Source organism: Haliotis asinina, chromosome 15 (genome assembly GCF_037392515.1).
Source record: "Haliotis asinina isolate JCU_RB_2024 chromosome 15, JCU_Hal_asi_v2, whole genome shotgun sequence".
NCBI classification, from domain to species: domain Eukaryota; kingdom Metazoa; phylum Mollusca; class Gastropoda; order Lepetellida; family Haliotidae; genus Haliotis; species Haliotis asinina.
In genome coordinates, this window is record NC_090294.1 from 42,661,397 (window position 1) to 42,681,808 (window position 20,412).

The 20,412-nt window shown below is 37.0% G+C and overlaps 2 protein-coding genes across 6 annotated transcripts in view; one reads left to right on the plus strand and one right to left on the minus strand.

Annotated features, from left to right (window-relative positions):
• Positions 1-319: 319 nt before the first annotated feature.
• Positions 320-18,440, minus strand: LOC137266470 (cilia- and flagella-associated protein 206-like). Its single transcript, XM_067801971.1, has 17 exons — positions 18,314-18,440; positions 15,260-15,402; positions 14,539-14,622; positions 13,818-13,908; positions 12,464-12,652; positions 11,068-11,226; positions 10,200-10,292; positions 8,856-8,968; positions 8,255-8,374; positions 6,840-6,944; positions 5,814-5,900; positions 5,230-5,340; positions 4,120-4,262; positions 2,425-2,524; positions 1,922-2,065; positions 1,089-1,177; positions 320-729 (listed from the first exon to the last, which is right to left on the minus strand). Exons 2-17 carry the CDS (start codon positions 15,365-15,367, stop codon positions 585-587), a joined length of 1,881 nt encoding a protein of 626 aa, XP_067658072.1. The 5' UTR covers positions 15,368-15,402; positions 18,314-18,440; the 3' UTR covers positions 320-584.
• Positions 18,441-18,465: 25 nt separating this feature from the next.
• LOC137266461 (dedicator of cytokinesis protein 1-like) overlaps positions 18,466-20,412 on the plus strand; it is a 75,920-nt gene continuing 73,973 nt past the window's right edge. For all 5 annotated transcript variants that reach the window (XM_067801959.1, XM_067801961.1, XM_067801960.1 and 2 more), the window contains exons 1-3: positions 18,466-18,622; positions 19,599-19,682; positions 20,028-20,124. In XM_067801959.1, the coding sequence (XP_067658060.1) occupies positions 18,577-18,622; positions 19,599-19,682; positions 20,028-20,124 (227 nt within the window). In that variant the 5' untranslated portion in view covers positions 18,466-18,576. The remainder of the gene's footprint in view (positions 18,623-19,598; positions 19,683-20,027; positions 20,125-20,412) is intronic.

The following is a 20,412-nucleotide window of genomic DNA, read 5'->3' on the forward strand; positions in this document are numbered from 1 at the left end:
GAGCATTATTTCCATCAGCTATCTACTGTTACAACCTTAATCCAGCTCTCATAGCAAGCATGTGGGGTAGCCTAGTGGTTAAAGCATTCACTTGTCATGGCAAAAACCATGGTTTGATTCCCTTTTGGGTACATTTCTGGTGTCCCCTGCTGTGATATTGTTAAGGGCTACAACACCACCCATAGATTTATGTAATTTGTATATGATGACATGTGTCAACCTAGTCAGCAAGCAAACACCACATCTGAATCTCAACAAATTTTAAACCAAAAACAACTTTCAGCATAAAGCCCTTTTCATGCCTATCAAAAACTCCAAATAACAACATCATACAAAATGTGTTTTATTCATAGCATATATTTCTGTACACATACAAATTCTGCCAGTGTCATTATGTGATTCAAATTATCAGCAATTCATTAATGATATGAACTTCTGAAGTTTGCATGCAATCCAAGACAATATTTTCTATTTGATTACAGATTTCTGATTTACATCCTTGAAACAAATAAGTTCTCTTCAGCATTGATAGCTTCACACGAAAATAAAATTACTATTTACACAATATTTTGGAGAGGTGTGTTTTATGTTTGGTCCACATCAATGGTGAGGTCGACCTTGGTCATGACAGTGGGTTTGGTCATGCCACCTCCACGAAGACCCTCCAAGAATACTTGTGGTTTCGGGACATTGCTATAGTTATCTCCCTTTGTCTGCGTGTTCTGGTCTCTGAAAGAAGACAAACAAGTTAAGTCACAATGTGGTAGGGGCTGTGGTGTAGCCCAGTGACTTGCCATGCTCGTTTCTGTTTTCAAGACGGGTACAACGAGCGAAGTCAACAAATATTCTGTGTCATGTCTATGGTTTTGCAATATGGATTGTGTTACTTTTGCAACAATTTTTCTGTAAACTTGATATTAAGAGAACAAAATGTCTGCTTTGACCCAAACCTTACATTTCTGATAAATTATTAAACCAATCTGACGATGTAAATACTGAACAGATAAAATTCAGAACAAGACTTCATCCAACTTCGATCATTTTGCACATATTATCCAAGTCACATCTACGGGTGTCTTTAGACTTACTTAGGCAGGTAGACTTGCGTGACATTATCCCTCCTCAAGTTGCTGAGGTTCGTCTGCATGGAGTGGGTCACCTTTGTCCTCAGGTTGGACTGTAATACAAGGTCATCTTGGAGGTTATTGGGGTCAGTGTGCTTGGGTAAGACTGCATTCAACAGAAGTCCGGCTACATCACATCAAGTAATGAAATAAAGACCAAAGTAATTGAATTCATAGAAATATACCAGCTCTGACCAACCAAAAGTTACATTTTGAGAATAACATTAGTTAAAATTTATTCTCATTTGCATAACCATCCATTTTTGAAGATTTTGTAGAAATTATAATTAACTACAAACAAATCAAAGTGAAAGTTATTGACAGTTGGGTTAATTGTACATTTATCAGCTACAGATCTGACCAACCAAAAGTTACATTAAGAAAATAACATCAGTAAATTAACTACAAACAAAATCAAAATGAAAGTTATTGACAATCAAATTAACAATAAATAACTGATCAAATGTATTATGGTTTCTGTTCTAACAACTATAAATCTTTCATTAAGCAAAGGAAAAAGATTGACCCTTAGTTCTGTTGTACCAGTCAAACATAGCGCTACACCTGTTGCAGGCCTGTCTAAAGGTATTGGAGTTTCGATCACCTTAGCGCTAAGTTGTATTTGCATGATGACTTACTGGACATTAACACTGATATCTGCTAGGGTTTAATGCTGCTCAAATGGCAACCATGACATCTTTTGCCTCCCGTATCTTGAGATATGTTTGTACAAAAAAACAAAACATGCATTGTACTAATGTGACAAATATTTCGGCATTGATGAATCTCCTTCTCACCAGCTTGATAGCCTTCCTTCTGAGTTCCCATTCATTCCACTCGTAAGTCTTCACGATGTTGGACTCCATGAAGTGAGTGTCTGTTTGTGTCCCGCTGTCATTCTTTGTGACGGGCTTCTCGATCATCTTTCCTGTATCTCTGCCCTATGCACAAAGTATCAACAACTGAACCGAAGTGGGGAGGAAAACATCATATTCGTACAAACATATCAGGATGGAGAAACAACACACTAGAAAAATACCAGGCAACACATGCCTACAAATCAAATATGAGAAACACAAAAAATATGCCTACAGCCTCAGATCGAAAAATTATGAAAATGAAATAATTATTTTATTCGTACAAAAATGCTCACATGAATCTTTATACATTAACAACATAAGATTCCTAATAATTTAACAGAGTTGAACCTTATGAAATTATGACCACTTACACATATATTCCATACTTGAGAGAAAAAAAGAAATGTCAGGTCTATAACTCCTCACTGCACATGGCCTACCTGTGAATATGGTGAAATAGTGGAGAACTGTGTATGCAGCTCCAGTAGTTGGATCAGTTCTGGGCTTCTCTTGGCTCCTTCAGCGACTAACTGGATGTATCTACAATATTAACAAAGAGGACTGGTTTCGTGAGTTTGAGGTTCATAATGAACTGAAAACCTAGCTCACAAACAGGTTGAATCTGCCTAACCGCAGTGATCAGAGTTAGGATACTATAAAAACACTGTAATACTGTCCTATACTTCATCAAATTCAAACACCTTGCTCTGTATTATAATATCAGAGGGCCAGAATACCAAATATTTTCCAACATGCTGATAAAGAATGAGTACAAAATTCCTCAATAGGGACGGTTTCAAAGGTTTATTTTCTGCCTTTTTCGTCCATCTTGCTAAATTTTGCTTTTGGATGCTCCACCCCACAGAGCATCTTGAAACAAATCAACGTCATTTTCATTTTCCAAAGCTGATGAAAAACACTACAGTCTTAATGTTTGATAATGTGTCCCTAAAGTTGCAGTATGTCATCACATATGAGCTCTATATATGGAGTGTTAATTCTTTATGCTAATGAATTTCTTTAACATTCAGTATAGAGGTTCGGATTGGAAAATCATTTCCTGCTTCCTGACTAGAAAGTGTGTCTGCTAGACCAACACAGAAAATCAGCTTCTGCTGCTGAAACAAAACATTATAATCTACATATTTTTCTCAACTAAACAGAACTATTTATATCAAGTACTAAATTATAAAATTACCCAGTGTGTGTATACTGTATACCTCACTGTTTTGATTTTAAACAACCATCAAGACATATTGGAGGTTTAAACATATTCATCCATACAAAAGCAATCTGAATGATCTAATCTCATAATTTGGAACTCCGTTGTCCTATTTCTAAATTGTCATCCTGCTGCATCCCACAAAGGCAATCTAAGTAAACTTAGCCCCAGTGTTATTCGTTACATGCTGGGACCTCCTACAAGAGTCAGTGTAGGAGTGTAACAAATAACACTGGGACTAAGATTACTTAGATTGAGTGCAAAGGTATGTGTACCATGTTTATGTTCAGTTCCAGGGTCACGTACTATTCAGCAATAAAAAGAAAACTACATCTAATTAAGCAAAATAATTCACATGGATATTCAGTAAATCAAACTGTATCCCATCATAAATTCAATTCATTACTCAAGGCCACTCAATTTGAATATTTATTTGTAGGAGTGTTTTAGGCGTGAACTAGTTTGTTGTTGACCAAGATCTTTTATGGATAAATCTTCTTTTAATTCTTGGGACACAAAACGTATCAGGGTCATTGCAGACCCCTTCATCAGGTGAACTGACAGCTGACCAAGTGAGATATGCAATATATAAAATTAAATGAATACTCGCATTTTGCCAAGGTCTTTTACTACCCTATCATAGGGTCATTCAACTCATATGCAGCATTGTTCTCAATTTATCGCAGTTTTGCCTCACAGAAATTGTCAGTGGAATGTTTCAACCTAAATAATCACATGACATGTTTGTTAGTTTATTTCCTTGATATTAAAGATAAAGTATTCATGAATAAATATTCCTTTTTGTATATATTTTTTTATATTCTCTTAAAACACATCACATTTGCCTCATAGTGTAATTATGTTGCATTTCTACCGGAAACAGGAAATATGTATTCCAAAATGAAAGACATACGCTGCAGGGTTCTGAGCAAACTCATAGGCTGCGTCTCTGCTGGAGAAAGCGTAGTGATGATCTCGGAATCTCAGGACACCAATCTCAGGGTTGGAAGGGATTAGCAGACGGTCATACTTGGCCAGGGATAATGCACAGTAGCCCTGGAAACAGCAACACAAACTGATATCAAATAAGGCACAGGTGACGCTAGACTGACAAGGATGAGGATCCTTATGGAGTGTAGACACATGAAGATGCGGGTTACAATTGATCTTCAGCAACCATGCTTGTCATAAGATGTGACTGATGGGATTGATATCAATGACTGGGTTGAAACATGTTGTACTTAAGGTATACCAATTGCATAGATCGATGCTTATGATGTTGATCACTGGATTGACTGGTCCACAACAGGTCGCAGCCATACAGTTTGAATATTGCTGAGTGCAGATTTAAACAACAAACAAATAAACAAGATAGAGATGGTGACATTACCGATCAGGTGACATGTCCTGAGATATTTCTTTATAGAGCAGAGGTTTCTGGTGTCAAAAATTAAAACGATATAGCAAGATGTGTTTGGTATCATTTAAAAGCTTGGAGTCTCTAGTTTTCCAAAACCAATACTGCCAGACAACATGTCATTTGGGGGTGTTTCCAGGGTAACCATTTTACTATTTATGACTGCTATATATAAAGGAATACATCATTACTGTCAAAAATTATCTTATCATTTTTGAGAATGCATATGATTTTGGTGTTTTAAGGCTGCACTTAGCAATATAAAATTGTATTACAACTATATATGACCTTGGCCTGTAAAAAGTTAAATCTAGGCCCAAAGAAAAACAGTGCTTGATATTATGACTGACATTAAAATATCACTGTAATACCATGACATTAAAAGAAGGGCTGGTCAATTAACGTTTTATCCCATAATCCCTACAAACTGTTGACATCTGTCACGCACAACATAACTACCAAAAGCAGGTTGTTACAAAGCAACTAAAAACACGTAGCTTACTGCCTAATGTGAAAGGCTAAAAGGAAAGATTTCTGCCCCTAACCCCACTGTCTTTTTTATCATATGCCTGGGTTTCCATGCATAAACAAAAACTCCCAGCTTACCCGATATTGCAGAGGTAGTTTGTTGAAGTTCTTGGTGGTTTCTGGAAAGAGCCAGTCATACGACTCCACCTGATAGTCCTTAGGGTTGATTCTCTGCTCATCGGTTGAGGTCTGTAGAAAGTAAATCAATAAGGATCAAAACATTCAAAGTCAAGGGTCAAGGGTCAAGAAAGAAATGGTAGAACTATCACAACCATAACTAGGATTACAGTGTTGAATGGACCCTTGAAGAGGTGACAGTTGAAAGTATCAGAAGAAGTGAAGGTTGAAGGTATAAAGACAGGTCAAGGTTGAAGGTATAAGAAAGTCAAGGTTGAAGGTACAAGTAAAGGTCAAGGTTGAAGGTGCAAGTAAAGGTCAAGCTTGAAGGCACAAGGAGAGCTGAATGTTTATGGCTGAAGAAACAGTATAAATCAGAGGTGAAGGTAAAATTTTTTTTTAAAAAGTCTGCTGGTTGAGGGTATCAGCAGAAGAGAAGTTCGAAGTACTGATAGAGGTGAATGAGTTTAGTTTTACGCCGCTTTTAGCAATATTCCAACAATATAAGGTGTAACACATCCAACAAACAATACCAAACTATTTACCTGCTTGATCCGCTCCTCATCACTCAGGATGGTGAGATTCTCCAGGTAGGGACTAAGAATCTCATCACTGAACAGTTCCTTGTGACCCTGAAATACAAGCACATTTATATACATTGAACACCAACACATATATGTGAGTTGATTAAAAGGCTACACTGGACAGGACTTCGATTATATAACCAGACGTCAGTTTTATATTTGAACTAAATTTTTTTGAAGTTTTGAAGTAGGGGCAGACATCCACAATGAAACATTTCTGTCTTTTATCTCTTGCTACGCCTAAACTACCATAGTCTACAGTGGACCTATTCTGTGCTGGAAAGCCTGTACAACAGTGGTGCTTACAAACCCACGAATGATGAGTGAAGACCTGGAATACTGACAGATCAATCACTAATCTGGATTTCCTTCAAAGAAAATCTTTGTTCACTCTTTACATTGAACTTCATCTCTTACCGGTAAATCATTAATGATGGACCATCAATGCAGCAAACCAAAGCCATGAAAAGGACACAACAACAATATGCTAACATATGCAAACAACACTGCCATAAAAACTACAGTGACAGATCAGTCTGTCACACAGTCCCTGAACCACATTATTTTCCCTACTACCAAGCCCTTCCTACAACACTGTAAACCTAAATGATACAAGTCCAGATTTCTTCAGGATACAAATCTCACATCTCACTGACAGCAGTATAACAATTTTTACCAAAAATCTCACATCATAATATAATAAAGAAGTTGTTATCTACAAGGTATTGTGCCTTTCTTATAAATGGGATTATCAGTTACCGTCAAAATTACATATTTAGAGACTTAGCATCTCTCTGACAGCAGTATAACAATCTTTACTGAAATTTCCCATCATGGTATAATAAAGAAGTTGTTATCTATAAGGTATTGTGCCTTTTGTATAAATGGGATTATCAGTTACTGTCAAAATTATATATATTTAGAGACTTAGTTAGTCTACAGATCACCATCAACAAACACAGATCCTCCATCTGTGACCTCCCTTACCCTGGTGAAGGGCTCCAGACTGGCGAGGATGTTGCTGAGCACACTGAGGAGGACCATCTCGTCCTGGAAGCCGCTCCACAGCTGGGCCAGATGGATGAACTGGGGCTGGAAAACGAAAGATACACATTCAGTTTCAATGCAATAACAGTGGGCAAAAATAACTAGTAATAAGAAGATTGTGGCAGGAAAACTTCTTGTGGGATGTTCAGAAAATGGTGTCAGCCCTCAAGCTCTGTTGACACAACAGTGTGATATGAATTATCTTCTGTTTGTGTATCAATTGATTCAATGCTGTATTTCTTTAGACTGAGCCTTCAGATTCACCACCTTCTCCTCTTTGTCTGAAATTTATTTCAAGACTTGAAGTACTGATACCACCTCTGGCTCTTCCACGTGTATTTTTTGACTGATCACTGGATTGTCTGACCCAAACTTGATTATTTACAGACTGCTGCCACATAGCTGAGTGTGATGTTAAACAATAAATGAACCTACCAACCCTGTTTAATTACAAAACATGCACATTTTCTGGTCCTGGGCCCACTTGCACAAAGCAATCTTAGCACTACAATGATTGTAACTCCCATTTTCCAACATAGGCTTAAGACAGTTGTAGCTGTAAGATCCCTTTGTGCAAATGGTCCCAGGGGTCATGAAAACCAAGTCCAGACTCTGGCCACTTTCTTGACCAATACCTGAGTCTCCCTCTCTCATGCTGATGATCATTGGATTGTCTGGTCACTTACCACATAGCTGAAATATTGCTGAGTGCTGCATTTAACATAAAAAGGTCAAATGCAACCAAAAAATCATACATAATTAAAACACAGTTATCACCTATTCATTATATTGCATATAGTCATTAGCAGACAAGCGGGCAGACACATAGGTGTCAATAAACCAAACACTGACTTTTCTCTGTGACAGAGTCTGCTTATCACAAAAAAACATTAGACTACTGCTCACAATCTTATATTGTTTCAAGTTCAGTGAACCTATTCAATGCACATATGTTATGAGCACAGCGGAGCATAGCTGTTGATCCACTTTTCCCCCCACCACTTAGTGAATCATTTGAACACCAATTTTACAGGCTCTCTTTTATTGCATTCTTTTTTTCAACTTCACAGTTTGAATTGACATTTTTGATGATTTTATTTGGTAAATGCATACCGAAAGGTGTAAGAATTTGCAAAGTTGTGTTTTACTTTGCATGTGACCTTTAAACAAACAAAAACATATCTAAATTTAGCATAGACTTTGTCAAGACCTCAGCTCAGCAGGCACTTTGTCAAGATTTGTTTCCGATTCCTGTGAAAGACCAAATCTATCTATCAGATCCTATCTAAGCCAGACCAAACGTGCTAAATACACTTTGCCCATTAAGATCATGTTTCTGATCCAGATCTACTCACATAAACCTGTGCTGTTGGCACAGCTGTCTTGGACTGTACAGTTGCCTGCAGCTGTTCCATACGCTGTGCCAGCTGATTCTCCAGCTGTTCCACCTGGTGGGCACAGCTGATGACGTCATTCTGAAGGAATGGATGACGGAGTCAGTATTGTGTACATGGTGTGAGTGAGTGTAGATTTACCCCGCCTTCAGCAATATTCCAGCAATGTTATGGCAGGGTACCCCAGAAATCAGCTTTACACACTGTACACTAGGTGGGGTAGCCAAGAGGTTTATGCCAAAGACCGAGGTTCAATTCCCCATGTTCACAATGTGTGAAGCCCATTTCTGGTGTCCCAATCATCACACATAATGCTGGAATATTGCCAAAGGTGGCGATGAACTAAAATCTGTCAATTCTGCAAACAAATATATAGACTGGAATATTGCCAAAAGCAGCGTTGAACTAAACTCTCTCAATTTTGCTAATACTAGTAAATGCATACACACTTTCAAAAGGTTTAAAACTCCTTGACAAGCATCAGAGTCCTGACTCATACTGCTATACTAGATATCAAAAGGCAAGAAGTTGGGATACTCCATACAGAACACAGGACACTCACCAGTATGACCCTGAGGAAGGCCTCATGTTGGCGAGTGTTGATGAGAGCCTCCTTCAGTAGCTGCAGAGACGGACCATCAAATCCCTCATTGTGGTAAATGTGTTCAATCAAAGCTGAAGAAAACACAGTCAATCTGAGTTCAAAGTTGTATTAATGACAAAGCTGACAGTTTGATCAAGCAGATTATGAGGTGTTTTTCCAATTTTGTTGTGTTGTCACATGGAATAATGAAAGTCTGTTTATGTTTACATCAGTTAAAGAATACAGTCTTGTGAACATCTAAATTATGTTCAAATACTTATAAACATTTGTGTGACATGCAAAACAACACATTAAAATGATCAGTCTTAATGTGATGAAATTAAGAAATACAGTTAATTCTACAACCATGTATAGTGTATTAAAGCACACTTATGCCCTGAAATTTATCGTTAAAGCATGAGGACACTTGCGCCCTAGTGCTTTAACGATATAATAGTTCAGGGCGAAAGTGTGCTTTATTACACAATACATGGTGGTAGAACGAACTGTATTTCTTTTCCAAGATACCGTATATAATAATTTCTAAGCCTTATTTCAATTAATCTATGGCAGAAAACACACAACGGTGTCTGTGACCTAAATTATTAGAATCCTCGAACAGGGCTAACTGATGCGCTGTTCTTTTGATGTGTCAGCACCCTGTATGTTAAGACAAACGTTACTAGAAAAACAAATGATGAACAGTTTGGTGACGGTTCAACATCTTCTCTAGATCATTTTAATTACATCTGTGGTTCTCATAAACCATACAAGGCAATATGACCGTCTCATTTCTTCTTCTTCTAAGGTTAGATCTCTGACTAGTCATGTGACATTCCACGATTGCATTGTGGGAATGCAAACATTGCAAACACTACCCTGTCTCTGTAAAATTTTGAGTTGAACTATGAGACATTTTATCCTTCGGAAAACATAAATGTAATGTTTCTTCAAGTGATGTTAACTGTGTGATGCAACTGCAAACCAAGAAACGGGATGCAACAAAGCAGTTTACTGTGGGAGGCTGTATGAAGCGATGGCAACTGAATCCATCATGACGCCGGTTACATTGTGACGTAATGCAAAAAAAGTCTGATTACGATGGGGCAGACTGGAATGGCACAGTGACGTCAACACATTGTGACGTAATGCAAAAAGTGCACATTATCGTCTGATAAAGTATTGTCGGTGCCTTTGATCTTTCACCGAAGCATCTTAGAACATTGGATCTATTAAGTCACTTCACATAATATACACATCTGCCTAGGACCCAATCTATCAGGCATAGAAAGGATGCCTAAAGTATAATACCAGTGTTCTTACCTGTGTATTCGTAAGCACATTTGAGAGTACTCTGAATCTCAGTGTCCACACTTTGAGTTGTGGCTGGGACAGCTTCATTCAGGATTGCCGGCACTGACAACATGACAACAAATAGAAGTGAAGCACATATAAAATATCCATGTCTCATGTTAGCATTCATGCAATTATAATGTATGGAGGTCATCTGTGTGTGTGTCTCGCCCTTGTATGATTAAGTGAGTTTAGTTTTATGCTACGCTAAGCAATATTCCAGCTATAATTGACAGCACCATATTCAGTGAAAGCCCTCAAACCCTGCATCACCCCATTCAGTCAGCACGCTCTAAATATTGGCACTAGAAGTCAACAGAAGCTAGTTAATTTGTGATAATTTACATGCCCTCTAATCCAGTGCTAGTCAGTATTTTGTATTGCGGCACAAAAAAGTTTGCCCAATTGACTGTTTGTACAGTAATTAATGCTCTCTAAATCAGAACCAGGTGTCTTGGCTCTCCCATTTGTATTATAAATCAGTTGTCATGTCATAATTTGTTGGTCCCTCACCATGTGGGCTACATTGGAATTAACTCTTGAAAAGAAAATTCAGCTGATAAAAGATTTTGATGCAATTCCTCAGCCAACTCAAAAACAGTATGATGACTATAGACATGTTGTTCAGTCATATTTTATGGCACACGGAAGATCAGTCTCAGATTAAAAAGTTAAAAGATCCCTAAATTGGCACGCTCTCTATACCAGCATTTTGTTATGGTCAATACGAATGCCGGTTTAGACGGATCCATTGCAGCTAGATATTATTGCTGAATGCCTCGTTTAACAGACAAATAATGCCAAGTTTACATTAATGACCATTGCTAAAGTTACTCACAGTCATCAATCCCTTCCCCACCCTTTCCACACTCCTTGTTGAACAGTCGGATTCCAGTCACAATCATCGTCAGCTCCAGGAGTTGTCTTTCCTTGTCTCTCTTGGTCAGTGACATGAACGTGCCCAGCTCCGTTTGGGGAAACACACTCTGAAGCGCCGCTGAAATAATGAGTCATACTCGCATTGTGAGAAAATTGAATTTGTATGGCGGCAGTGATGTTTTCATAATGGAACGTTCCAGAAATACAATCATTAATGGTATGTACAATAACATTACACCTTCAGCATCAATTTTGTTCACTCAAATATTTTCATTAAGGCCAGACCAATTGTATTTGTTGTTTTACACATTATTTTTCCTCAGAAAACCTATAGGAGGGGGAAAAAAATAAAAATTAAAATCACCAGTCAAAGTAATATTTCTTCTAAGTGCTAAAAGTATTTTACTTTTGGCAATTTATGAATAGCATATGAGGCAAAATACAACCTGAACAAAACTTTTCTTGTATGTTTATATTTTTGGCCAATAAAAACATAAAGATTTTAATTTTTGAGCAGGACTAATAAACTGGTTTTTTTCATATTCTGGATAAATATGGTGGATCCATAAAAGAAGCAATAAAACTGGTATAGCTTAATCACACTAATTTAAGAGCGATTGTTGTTTGTTTGCTGTTTAATGTTGCACATGGAAATATTCCTACTAAATGATGGTGGTCTGTATATAATGGAGTTTGGACCAGACAATTCAGTGATCAATGGCATGAGCATCAATCATTACTTGAGTCTGCAAACATCTTCTTACATTCCAGCAAGTCTGGATCAGACAAACAAATGATGGAAAACAAGAAAATCTATGCTCACTGGTGAGTGAAAGGTTTGTGGGTGTAAGTGGGTGATGATGGTTTCAAGTTAAAGCTACCAATATCCATCCAATATTATAAAACAATATTCACACTTTTCCCATGTGGGAAAACTTTTTTGTATTGTTTCTGTTTTGCAATATTCCAGTTATATGGCAATGGTCTGAAAATAATCGATTCTTAGTCCCCTAATCCAGTGATCTATAGCATGAGCAACAATCTTTACTTGAGTCTGTGAACAGCTGCTTACATTCCAGCAAGTCTGGATCAGACAAGTACATGATGATAACGAGAAAATGGGACATATCATCCATAATTAGGAGTTATTGTTAGTCAACATTTTGTGTAACTCACATGATAACATGTGACATCATGAACAATGACTGACACATACAATTGCTCTCAACAACAAAAGCTATGTGGCATCATTCAACTTTATCAGCTCAATCAACACGATGAGCCTCTAAATTCTATATTGAGAAGTTACTTCACTTGATCTGTGAAGCTATATGAGTGCTATAATGCACACCTACCTGTTGCCTCCCTCACGACAGCGATGTCTGTGGGGCTCCCCAGACCAGATCGGAGGAGAACAGCAGATACGATCTTGCGGTACAGACTCTCTAGTTCTTCCCGCGTCCTGGCACGGCTGTCTGTGATCTCCCTGATGACTGGCTGAAGTCGAGATTCCAGGACACGGCGATGTTCCTCCAGGAAGTCAGCTAGTGGAGTGAGTGAACAAATCTGAGTTACAATTTACTCCATTGCAGCATTTCAGTTATACATTATCGTGTGTACTTGATCTCTAGGAAAGCCCTAAACAATGCTTAGTCTCAAACATATGTATACAACTTTGACAAAACTCACAAACATTGGTATGGCCACATTGTGATCATAGACCTAAGGGAGATAACTCTAAACAGCTAATTGGTGCACATTTGAAGACAAGGCCACATCTGACTTTCAGCTTGTGGAAAGATGATACACATATGGAAACGTTTCAATTGAACAATAAAATTGCATAAAACCAACAAAACATAAACGTTACACTTCAGTGACAGGATAGCAGGACCAGAACATGGTCATCAAGACAGTCTGTTGATTATAGAGAACAACCCTTCTGTCATTACGTGTAACATGCAGTCAACCAAGTCACTGACAAGGGAGGGTGTTACAGGTATTATTTCCTTGTTGCCATGGTTACTGAGAGAGGTGTTTGGACAGTAGATTCAGTGCAGTTCTAGAGTGTGGGTTACTTGTGAGTGCCTCCTGACTTATGAGGATAAGTTGTAATGAATACAGTTATATAACAAGTACCATTTTTCTAAAGAATATCAGTTATATAAACAATGTTAGTTATACAAAGAATGCTAGCTATATAATGAAATCCACTTACATAGTGAATACCAGTTATATATACTTAGTACCAGTCTCATATATTATGAATACCAGTTGAGCAAATTATGAATACCTGTTCAGTAAAATAATGAACAGGTACAGTTATATAATGAATACCAGTTATACAATGGCTAGGTACAGTTATATAATGAATACTCATAATCTGTGTAATGAATACCAGTTATATAACAAATAGGTCCAGTTATAGGCTAAACACCAGTTACATAACGGCATCACAATGACAGTACAACCATGTACTTGAACATCTTTCTCATACACAGACAGCCATTGCTTGTTTCTGCTCCCTAATTCTCAACACCAAGTGTACTAACTTAGACATCTTTTACCCTGATTGGGATCAAACCATCTCCCCCAATGAGCAGACTCTCAACCCACTACACCTTGGACAAGGTCACAAGTTCATCAACATGGGAGAAAATCAAAATCAGAATTGTTACTTTGTTGTTTCTTCCATGCAAGTTTACTTACATCTTGTTGTGTAGTTCATGTCGAAGTACACCTGCATCTTCACAGTGTCCAGTGATGGAGACCGGTTGTCCATCAGAGAGTCAACACATAGCTAAAACATTAAGTTCTCATAAGAGAGTGATATACCTTGATACCTCTGTGTTTTGGTTTTAGTGGAAGCTGTCTAAACCAAGGAAATAATCTGGTTCAGACTATTTGCTGGATTGGAGAGCTGACACAGTTACCTACACCTAGAACTGAACCAGTTCTGTCTCTCTCATACACATTGTTATATCACTTGGTTGTCTCAATTACTGCACAAAATGACAATAAAAGACACAGATTTAAGCTCACAAGTCAGCTCACTAATTACTGTGATGTACAAGTCAACCTATACTCAGCTATGATCAAACTGTCTTTGTCAGCAACCATGTAGTAAAATCAACACAGGATTAATTGGTGACGATACACATCTGGCTGACTTTCCACCAAGCACCTGATAAGACTACTATATAAAAACATGCTCAGACAGCTCAATTCCTGTCAAGATACAGAACTGACAACTGCTGGATTGCAGAGCTCTTAAATGATGATAAATAGCCACAGACAGAACTGAGATTTTATGCGGATGTTGATAAATTGCCAGATTGGACAGCTACTGCTTACGATAGCTTCCACAGTATTTTGACAGTTTTGAGACTGTACACAAGTGGTGATAATGCTTCAGCCATAATCAATTTACCTTGATGAGTTTCTGAACATCTTCTTTGGTTAATGTCCGGTCAACGTTGAATTCGTTTGCAGGATCCAACACCACTGCTTTCACCTGAAATAAATGGAACAGTAATGAAACAATACACAAGACCTAATTTTGTTCCAAATCTGACAGCAACTCTCAACAAATCCTGACAGGGCAATCATCAACCTTACATAAGACTGTTCTTACATCTTCAGGTTCATAATCAGCACCGTGAGTTCATGCAGTCTAAACCATAATCTTCTGTGATCAGCCAATGTCAATAACCCTAAGGAAAAAGTTAAAGTCGTCTGATTCAATTAACTATACTGAACCGCAAAAGGAAAGGCAACTCTGGCTTATCAAGTATGTACACATGAATGCATACTTTTATGACATTTGATTTTTTCTACAAAAAAATTATTTTCAAAGCAGATATTTGCTGAACTGAGACTGATTTCCGTTCATGAAAGAGCAACATTTTGTGCCCAGGAGCAATTAAGATTGTGACATCTCACCCTCAAAGAAGGTGCAATGGCAGGTAATAATGAAGGCAAGATAACAAGGAAATGGAAATAAAAATATCATTGATTGTTGTTGATGTCATAGAAGACACTACATAAGGACTTGATTCTGACGTTTGCATCACATTGAAAATATTTTGATATGAAAACTTCAAAACTAATACTGCCGAGATATACTTCAAACCAATCTTGCAAAGTCTTACCATAAAAGCAACAAGGGTTTCGGAGACAGCCTGTCCCTTGCTGGCACATTCTTGTGCTATTTCGCGGATGATGTTCTTAATGACGCTCTCCGCCTGTGCACGGGACATCTTGAAAGTGTCAGTGATTTTCCACCATGAAAAATCTAAAAGAAGAAAAGCGCATATGTTCATATCGTCAGAGACTTCATAGACCAACAACTGACCTTGACTCCCCAATATGTGAGTCATCTTGACTCCTTATCTGCATTGAAGACTTTGTTTTTTGTTTAATGCAGCAGTCAGCAATGTTTCAGCCACATATTAGTGGTCTGTAAAAACCTGAATGTGAAACAGACAATTTAGTGATCAACATCATGAGCATCAATCTACACAATAGGGATACTGTGCCATGTCTTAACCAAATAAGCAAGCATGAGCATACAATCCCATTAGTTTCCTTTTATGACAAGTATGGGTTGCTGAAAACCAGTTCTAACCTGGATCTTCATTATTCTGCCTCAAGGGAGTCATGAGCATAGGATAACTTTGTATAAAGAGCCATCAGTTCCAAAATAGTAATTTTATTATGACACATTGCCATCTCAAAGGTATTCACTCTATAAGAGACTTGTGTAATGATCAAGGTATTTTGTCATTTAATGAACTTAAGAAACCTTACAAAATCAAAGGCACTTTTCTTGATTATTAATATTATTATTGCAACTATACCAAAAAATGGAAAGATATTATTAGAAATAGTTTATTGATTGTTCATCATCATTATCTTAGCATATCACTGATAGGTTTACTTTCAGCACCATAGAGATCCAGATGTGTTATGATAAACTTATAAGTACTGAAAACTTTCCTTCTACGTGTAAAAAATGACAACTCTTTGACACTGTAATCCCCTGGGAACGTATTTTCAAAAAATATAAAAAATGCACAAAAAATACTAAACAGATTGTCTTTCAATTTAAATTTATTCATAATATTATCTATACAAAAAAAGAATTACTGAAAATGAAATTAGTTGATGATGAACTTATCTCATTTTGTAACATTTCTAAAAATATTAGGTGATATTTTCAAAACTGAAAAGTTTATTGCTACTAAGAATAATAAAATATTGCAATTTGACCAAACACGGTCACCACTATTGCAGTATTGTATTGTGTACTTGTACTGTTGCATTATGTATTTTGTGTATTTGTATCTACTGATTTGAGTGAATTGAAAAAGAAGCAACAAAAAATAATTGCATGAAGAAAATCACAAAAAGGACTGTTATAAAACTCATTCACTAATCATTTATAATCAAGCCATACCTATGTTGTCAGTATATGCTATTGCATAAAGATCTTCAAATACAAAAATTAGAAAAATTGCTTTGATTTATAAAGGCTGTATTTCTGTGCAGTTACACTGATCTGGTCTAACAACGGGGTTTTTTTCATTTTTAGAAACGGGTTTACAAGCAATAACAAAAGTAATGGTTTGGCAACATTGGGCAAATGAATGAAAATACTTGGGAACGTAGTGACACAAACTTTAATTTATGCTGTTTCTGTCAGTATCCACATGTCAGTATATTTCTGTAGTTATTAAACCTGACATACCATTCCTTCGCTTGAGTTCGCAAAAATCTTACTGGTAATTTTGTGGCATTTTCATACCATGCTTTATGTCATGTCAGAAGGAACTATGCATTGTCACTAAGAGCCATTCCTTTGATCCAAGAGCCATTCCACCACCTTATTTCTCAAAGCCATTTGAGGCATTTTCATAGTGAGTTTTTATTATTATGCAAATATACATATAGTGCCGATATCAAGTTCAGCTGCTTAAAGGTGCTTTGTTTTTCCCTCGATCAATGGCACATTGTATTGTCAATCTCTGACAACTCCCTGGCAGCCTTACAATTCTTGATGATTACTAGTCGCACCATCCTTCCGAAGTATGCATTCACAGCTGGGTGGACTCAGACACATAGTCACAGTAATTTAGTCCAAGTTCACTGCATGTTCTTGCACCCACAACTAGTATTTTGCACAAATTCATGTGACCACCATCTTGTGATCCACCAATGGATTCAATGTCCCTTTTAAGTGTTGTGACAACACTGAAAGAGTCTGTACACAAAGTTCACTCTCAGGTTTTTACACCTGGTCACAGATGAGCTCAATCCCGGCACCTTTAAGTTCGCTGGGTCACTAGCCTGGTGCCTTAGACAGTTCAGCCACCGTGCATCCATTTTATAGCATATGAGACACATATACCTGTTAATAGTTATTGAAGCTAACACATCAGTGATTAGCATGTGTTATAATTACTCGTTGGCATTACCTTTCAGTTTGTATGACAACTGCACACTAGCAATACTTTCTGATGTCCATAACATTTCAGGTCTTGAAAACTGACAAAGGCTAATAAAACACAATTTATGTGAGTCAATGATTTTTGCCTCCTCCTAACTGGTGTGTTTGATTGTAAATATGTCATTTAGTCAAATGTAGATAGTGAATTTGACAAAATACAGAATCACTTTCAGCTCACAGCTTAGTTTTTCACTGTTTTACAGAATTTCTACACAACTTGAACCATCCACTGCCTCAGTTATGAGAATTAACCTTCTATTATCTGTTAGTTATCACATTGGATGCATGAGGACAGTTTAAATTTATTGAAGCAAGAGTTACTGAACATTAAAATCAAAGGATGAACATCACATATGTGTCCAGATTGACGACCTTAACATAACATTACATGTATCTACTGGCAATCGTGCACCTGTCAAAATGATATCATAGATCAAATTATAAGTCACTGTTACTGAGCGAAATTACTAGCGAAATTACTTGTATGTGCATCAAAACATATGAACCAGTACATTACAATAATTTTCTTTCATGAACAAAAAATTGAAAAGGAAATATTATCGACACGTACACTTGTGACTTTCGTTTTAAATTTTCACGCTTATTGACATTGAGATCCAAAAGACGAAATATACAGTATATTGTCGAAATTTGATAAATAATAGCATATACCCACGTCTCTTTCAAATGTACTTACTTATTTGATTCAATAGTTGTCGTGCGAGTGAAAGTTTAGGCAGAATGCATCTCACAAATGATTTCGTTCTGCCGCCATGATGTTGACATCACCATGACGATCAATGCGTGCGCAGTGTGGGGAAATTGATTTTCTGCGCACGCCAAACCCGGAAATAAAGTTGGTCACGTGACAGGGAATGGCTGCTGTTGGTAAATGAAGGGGATAGAAGCAGGATGAAGATGTGTTAGTCACCGTCTGAACGATCGTGCATTTATTTAAAAATGACGATCTGGCGAATGAGCGATAGCAGGTCAAAATTTGGCGTTGGTGAGCAGTTAATTTTGCTTCTGAACTGTGTATGCACCATCGTTTTGAAGGCGAACCTGCCCGTCTCAAAAGTGACAAAAATGAAATCTGACATTTAATCGGAAGTGAACACTTCAAATTATGCTATGGCTGAAATATGATGTATTTGATTGTCGTTTTATATGTGTTGTCAGATCCATGTTCTAATTATTATGTAATACGTCTAATAAACAGTCGCGGGGTGTGTACCCACCTCAAATCTCACATGTACACACGCCGAACTTATTACTTTGGAGAGATCAATGTGTCAATACCTATGATAAATAATTCTCATTTATCTTACAAAATTGGTTCACAATTTAAATGTAACTTCACTGTTTATATATTAAATGACAGACAGAATTGTTAAAACCTTCCAGTGATGTCATTATTTTTCAACCTCTTGATACGCACATTATTGTTGACTTGTGGAAATTTGAGGAAGTAATTAGTGATACATGTGACCAAGATAAGCATGAAGGATATAGCCATGATATATCATATTGAAAATAGATCTCACACATCTTGTTTAACTTTAAACAAGGATAGACAGTATTACAAGTCAATATTTTCAGACAAGATAAACAATTATGGTCGTCATGATGAGAAAGGAAAAGGGCAATGCAACTTTTAGAAACTTAGGAGATGAAACAAAATCTACTTTCTGTAAAGTTTCCATTTCAATTTCTGATTCCTTTTGCTCATTAAACAAATGTAGGTTTGTATGATAATTAACTGGTAAACCCTTTTTTGTGTTACATCTGATACTAGTGATAGTGATGTATTACTGTCAAACTTTATTAAGCACTATTAAGCTGAATTAAGTTTTTAGAACATTACCTTTATGTGTGGATTGCAGACAATGGGGAAGTTAAGATAGTAAATCTTTGTCATCTTTGTCATTTTCCAAGTAACACCATTTCAGGAATTTGAATACATTTTTGTTTCATTGTTACAGCAATTTGCAACTTCAGAGATGAAACGCAACATCGCTTGAAATTGGACATTGGAGACACAGTCCATATTGTGCAGGAAACAGATGGTAGGATTATATAACAGAAAAGATAGATTTACAATGTAAAGATCAGATGATTCTTTTATTTTAAAAAAAATATTGGCATTATTTAATGAAAGTCCACAACAGAAGCAATTTTAAAACATTTTGAATGAAAAAGGAAAATTTGGAACACTAAGAAACCCAAGTGTGAGACTGTAATATTCACCCCAAATCATTCTTCCAACTTATTTAGTTTATGTAATATTGAATATATGTTCTGGTGGGTCAAATCAAATGTTGCTAGTATTTTAATGCCCTGCGATGACAGCTTTTTATTGGGCAGAAATTATATTACTATCACTCATTTGTTATCATCGTGTTCTGCTTTAGACTGGTACCATGGCTTCCTCATCAGGGACCGGTCGGAGGTGGGTGTGTTCCCCAAGTCCTTCGTCCATGTCAAGGAGGCTACTATTGACATGGCTGGGTAGGTACTATTGATTATTGACATGGCTGGATAATTAATACTGACTGTCAACATGCCTGGGTAGGTGATATCGACTATTGACATGGCTGGGTAGGCACTACTGACATGGCTGAATAGGTAGTACTCACATAGCAGGTATTAACTATTGAAGCATATTGTTGCATGGGTAAAAATTAACATGGAAGGATAGGAAGTACTGACATGGGTGGATGGGTACTATTGACTCATTGACATGACTGGTTAGATACTGTTGACATTGCTGCGCCAGTTAGACCAATATCATACCGA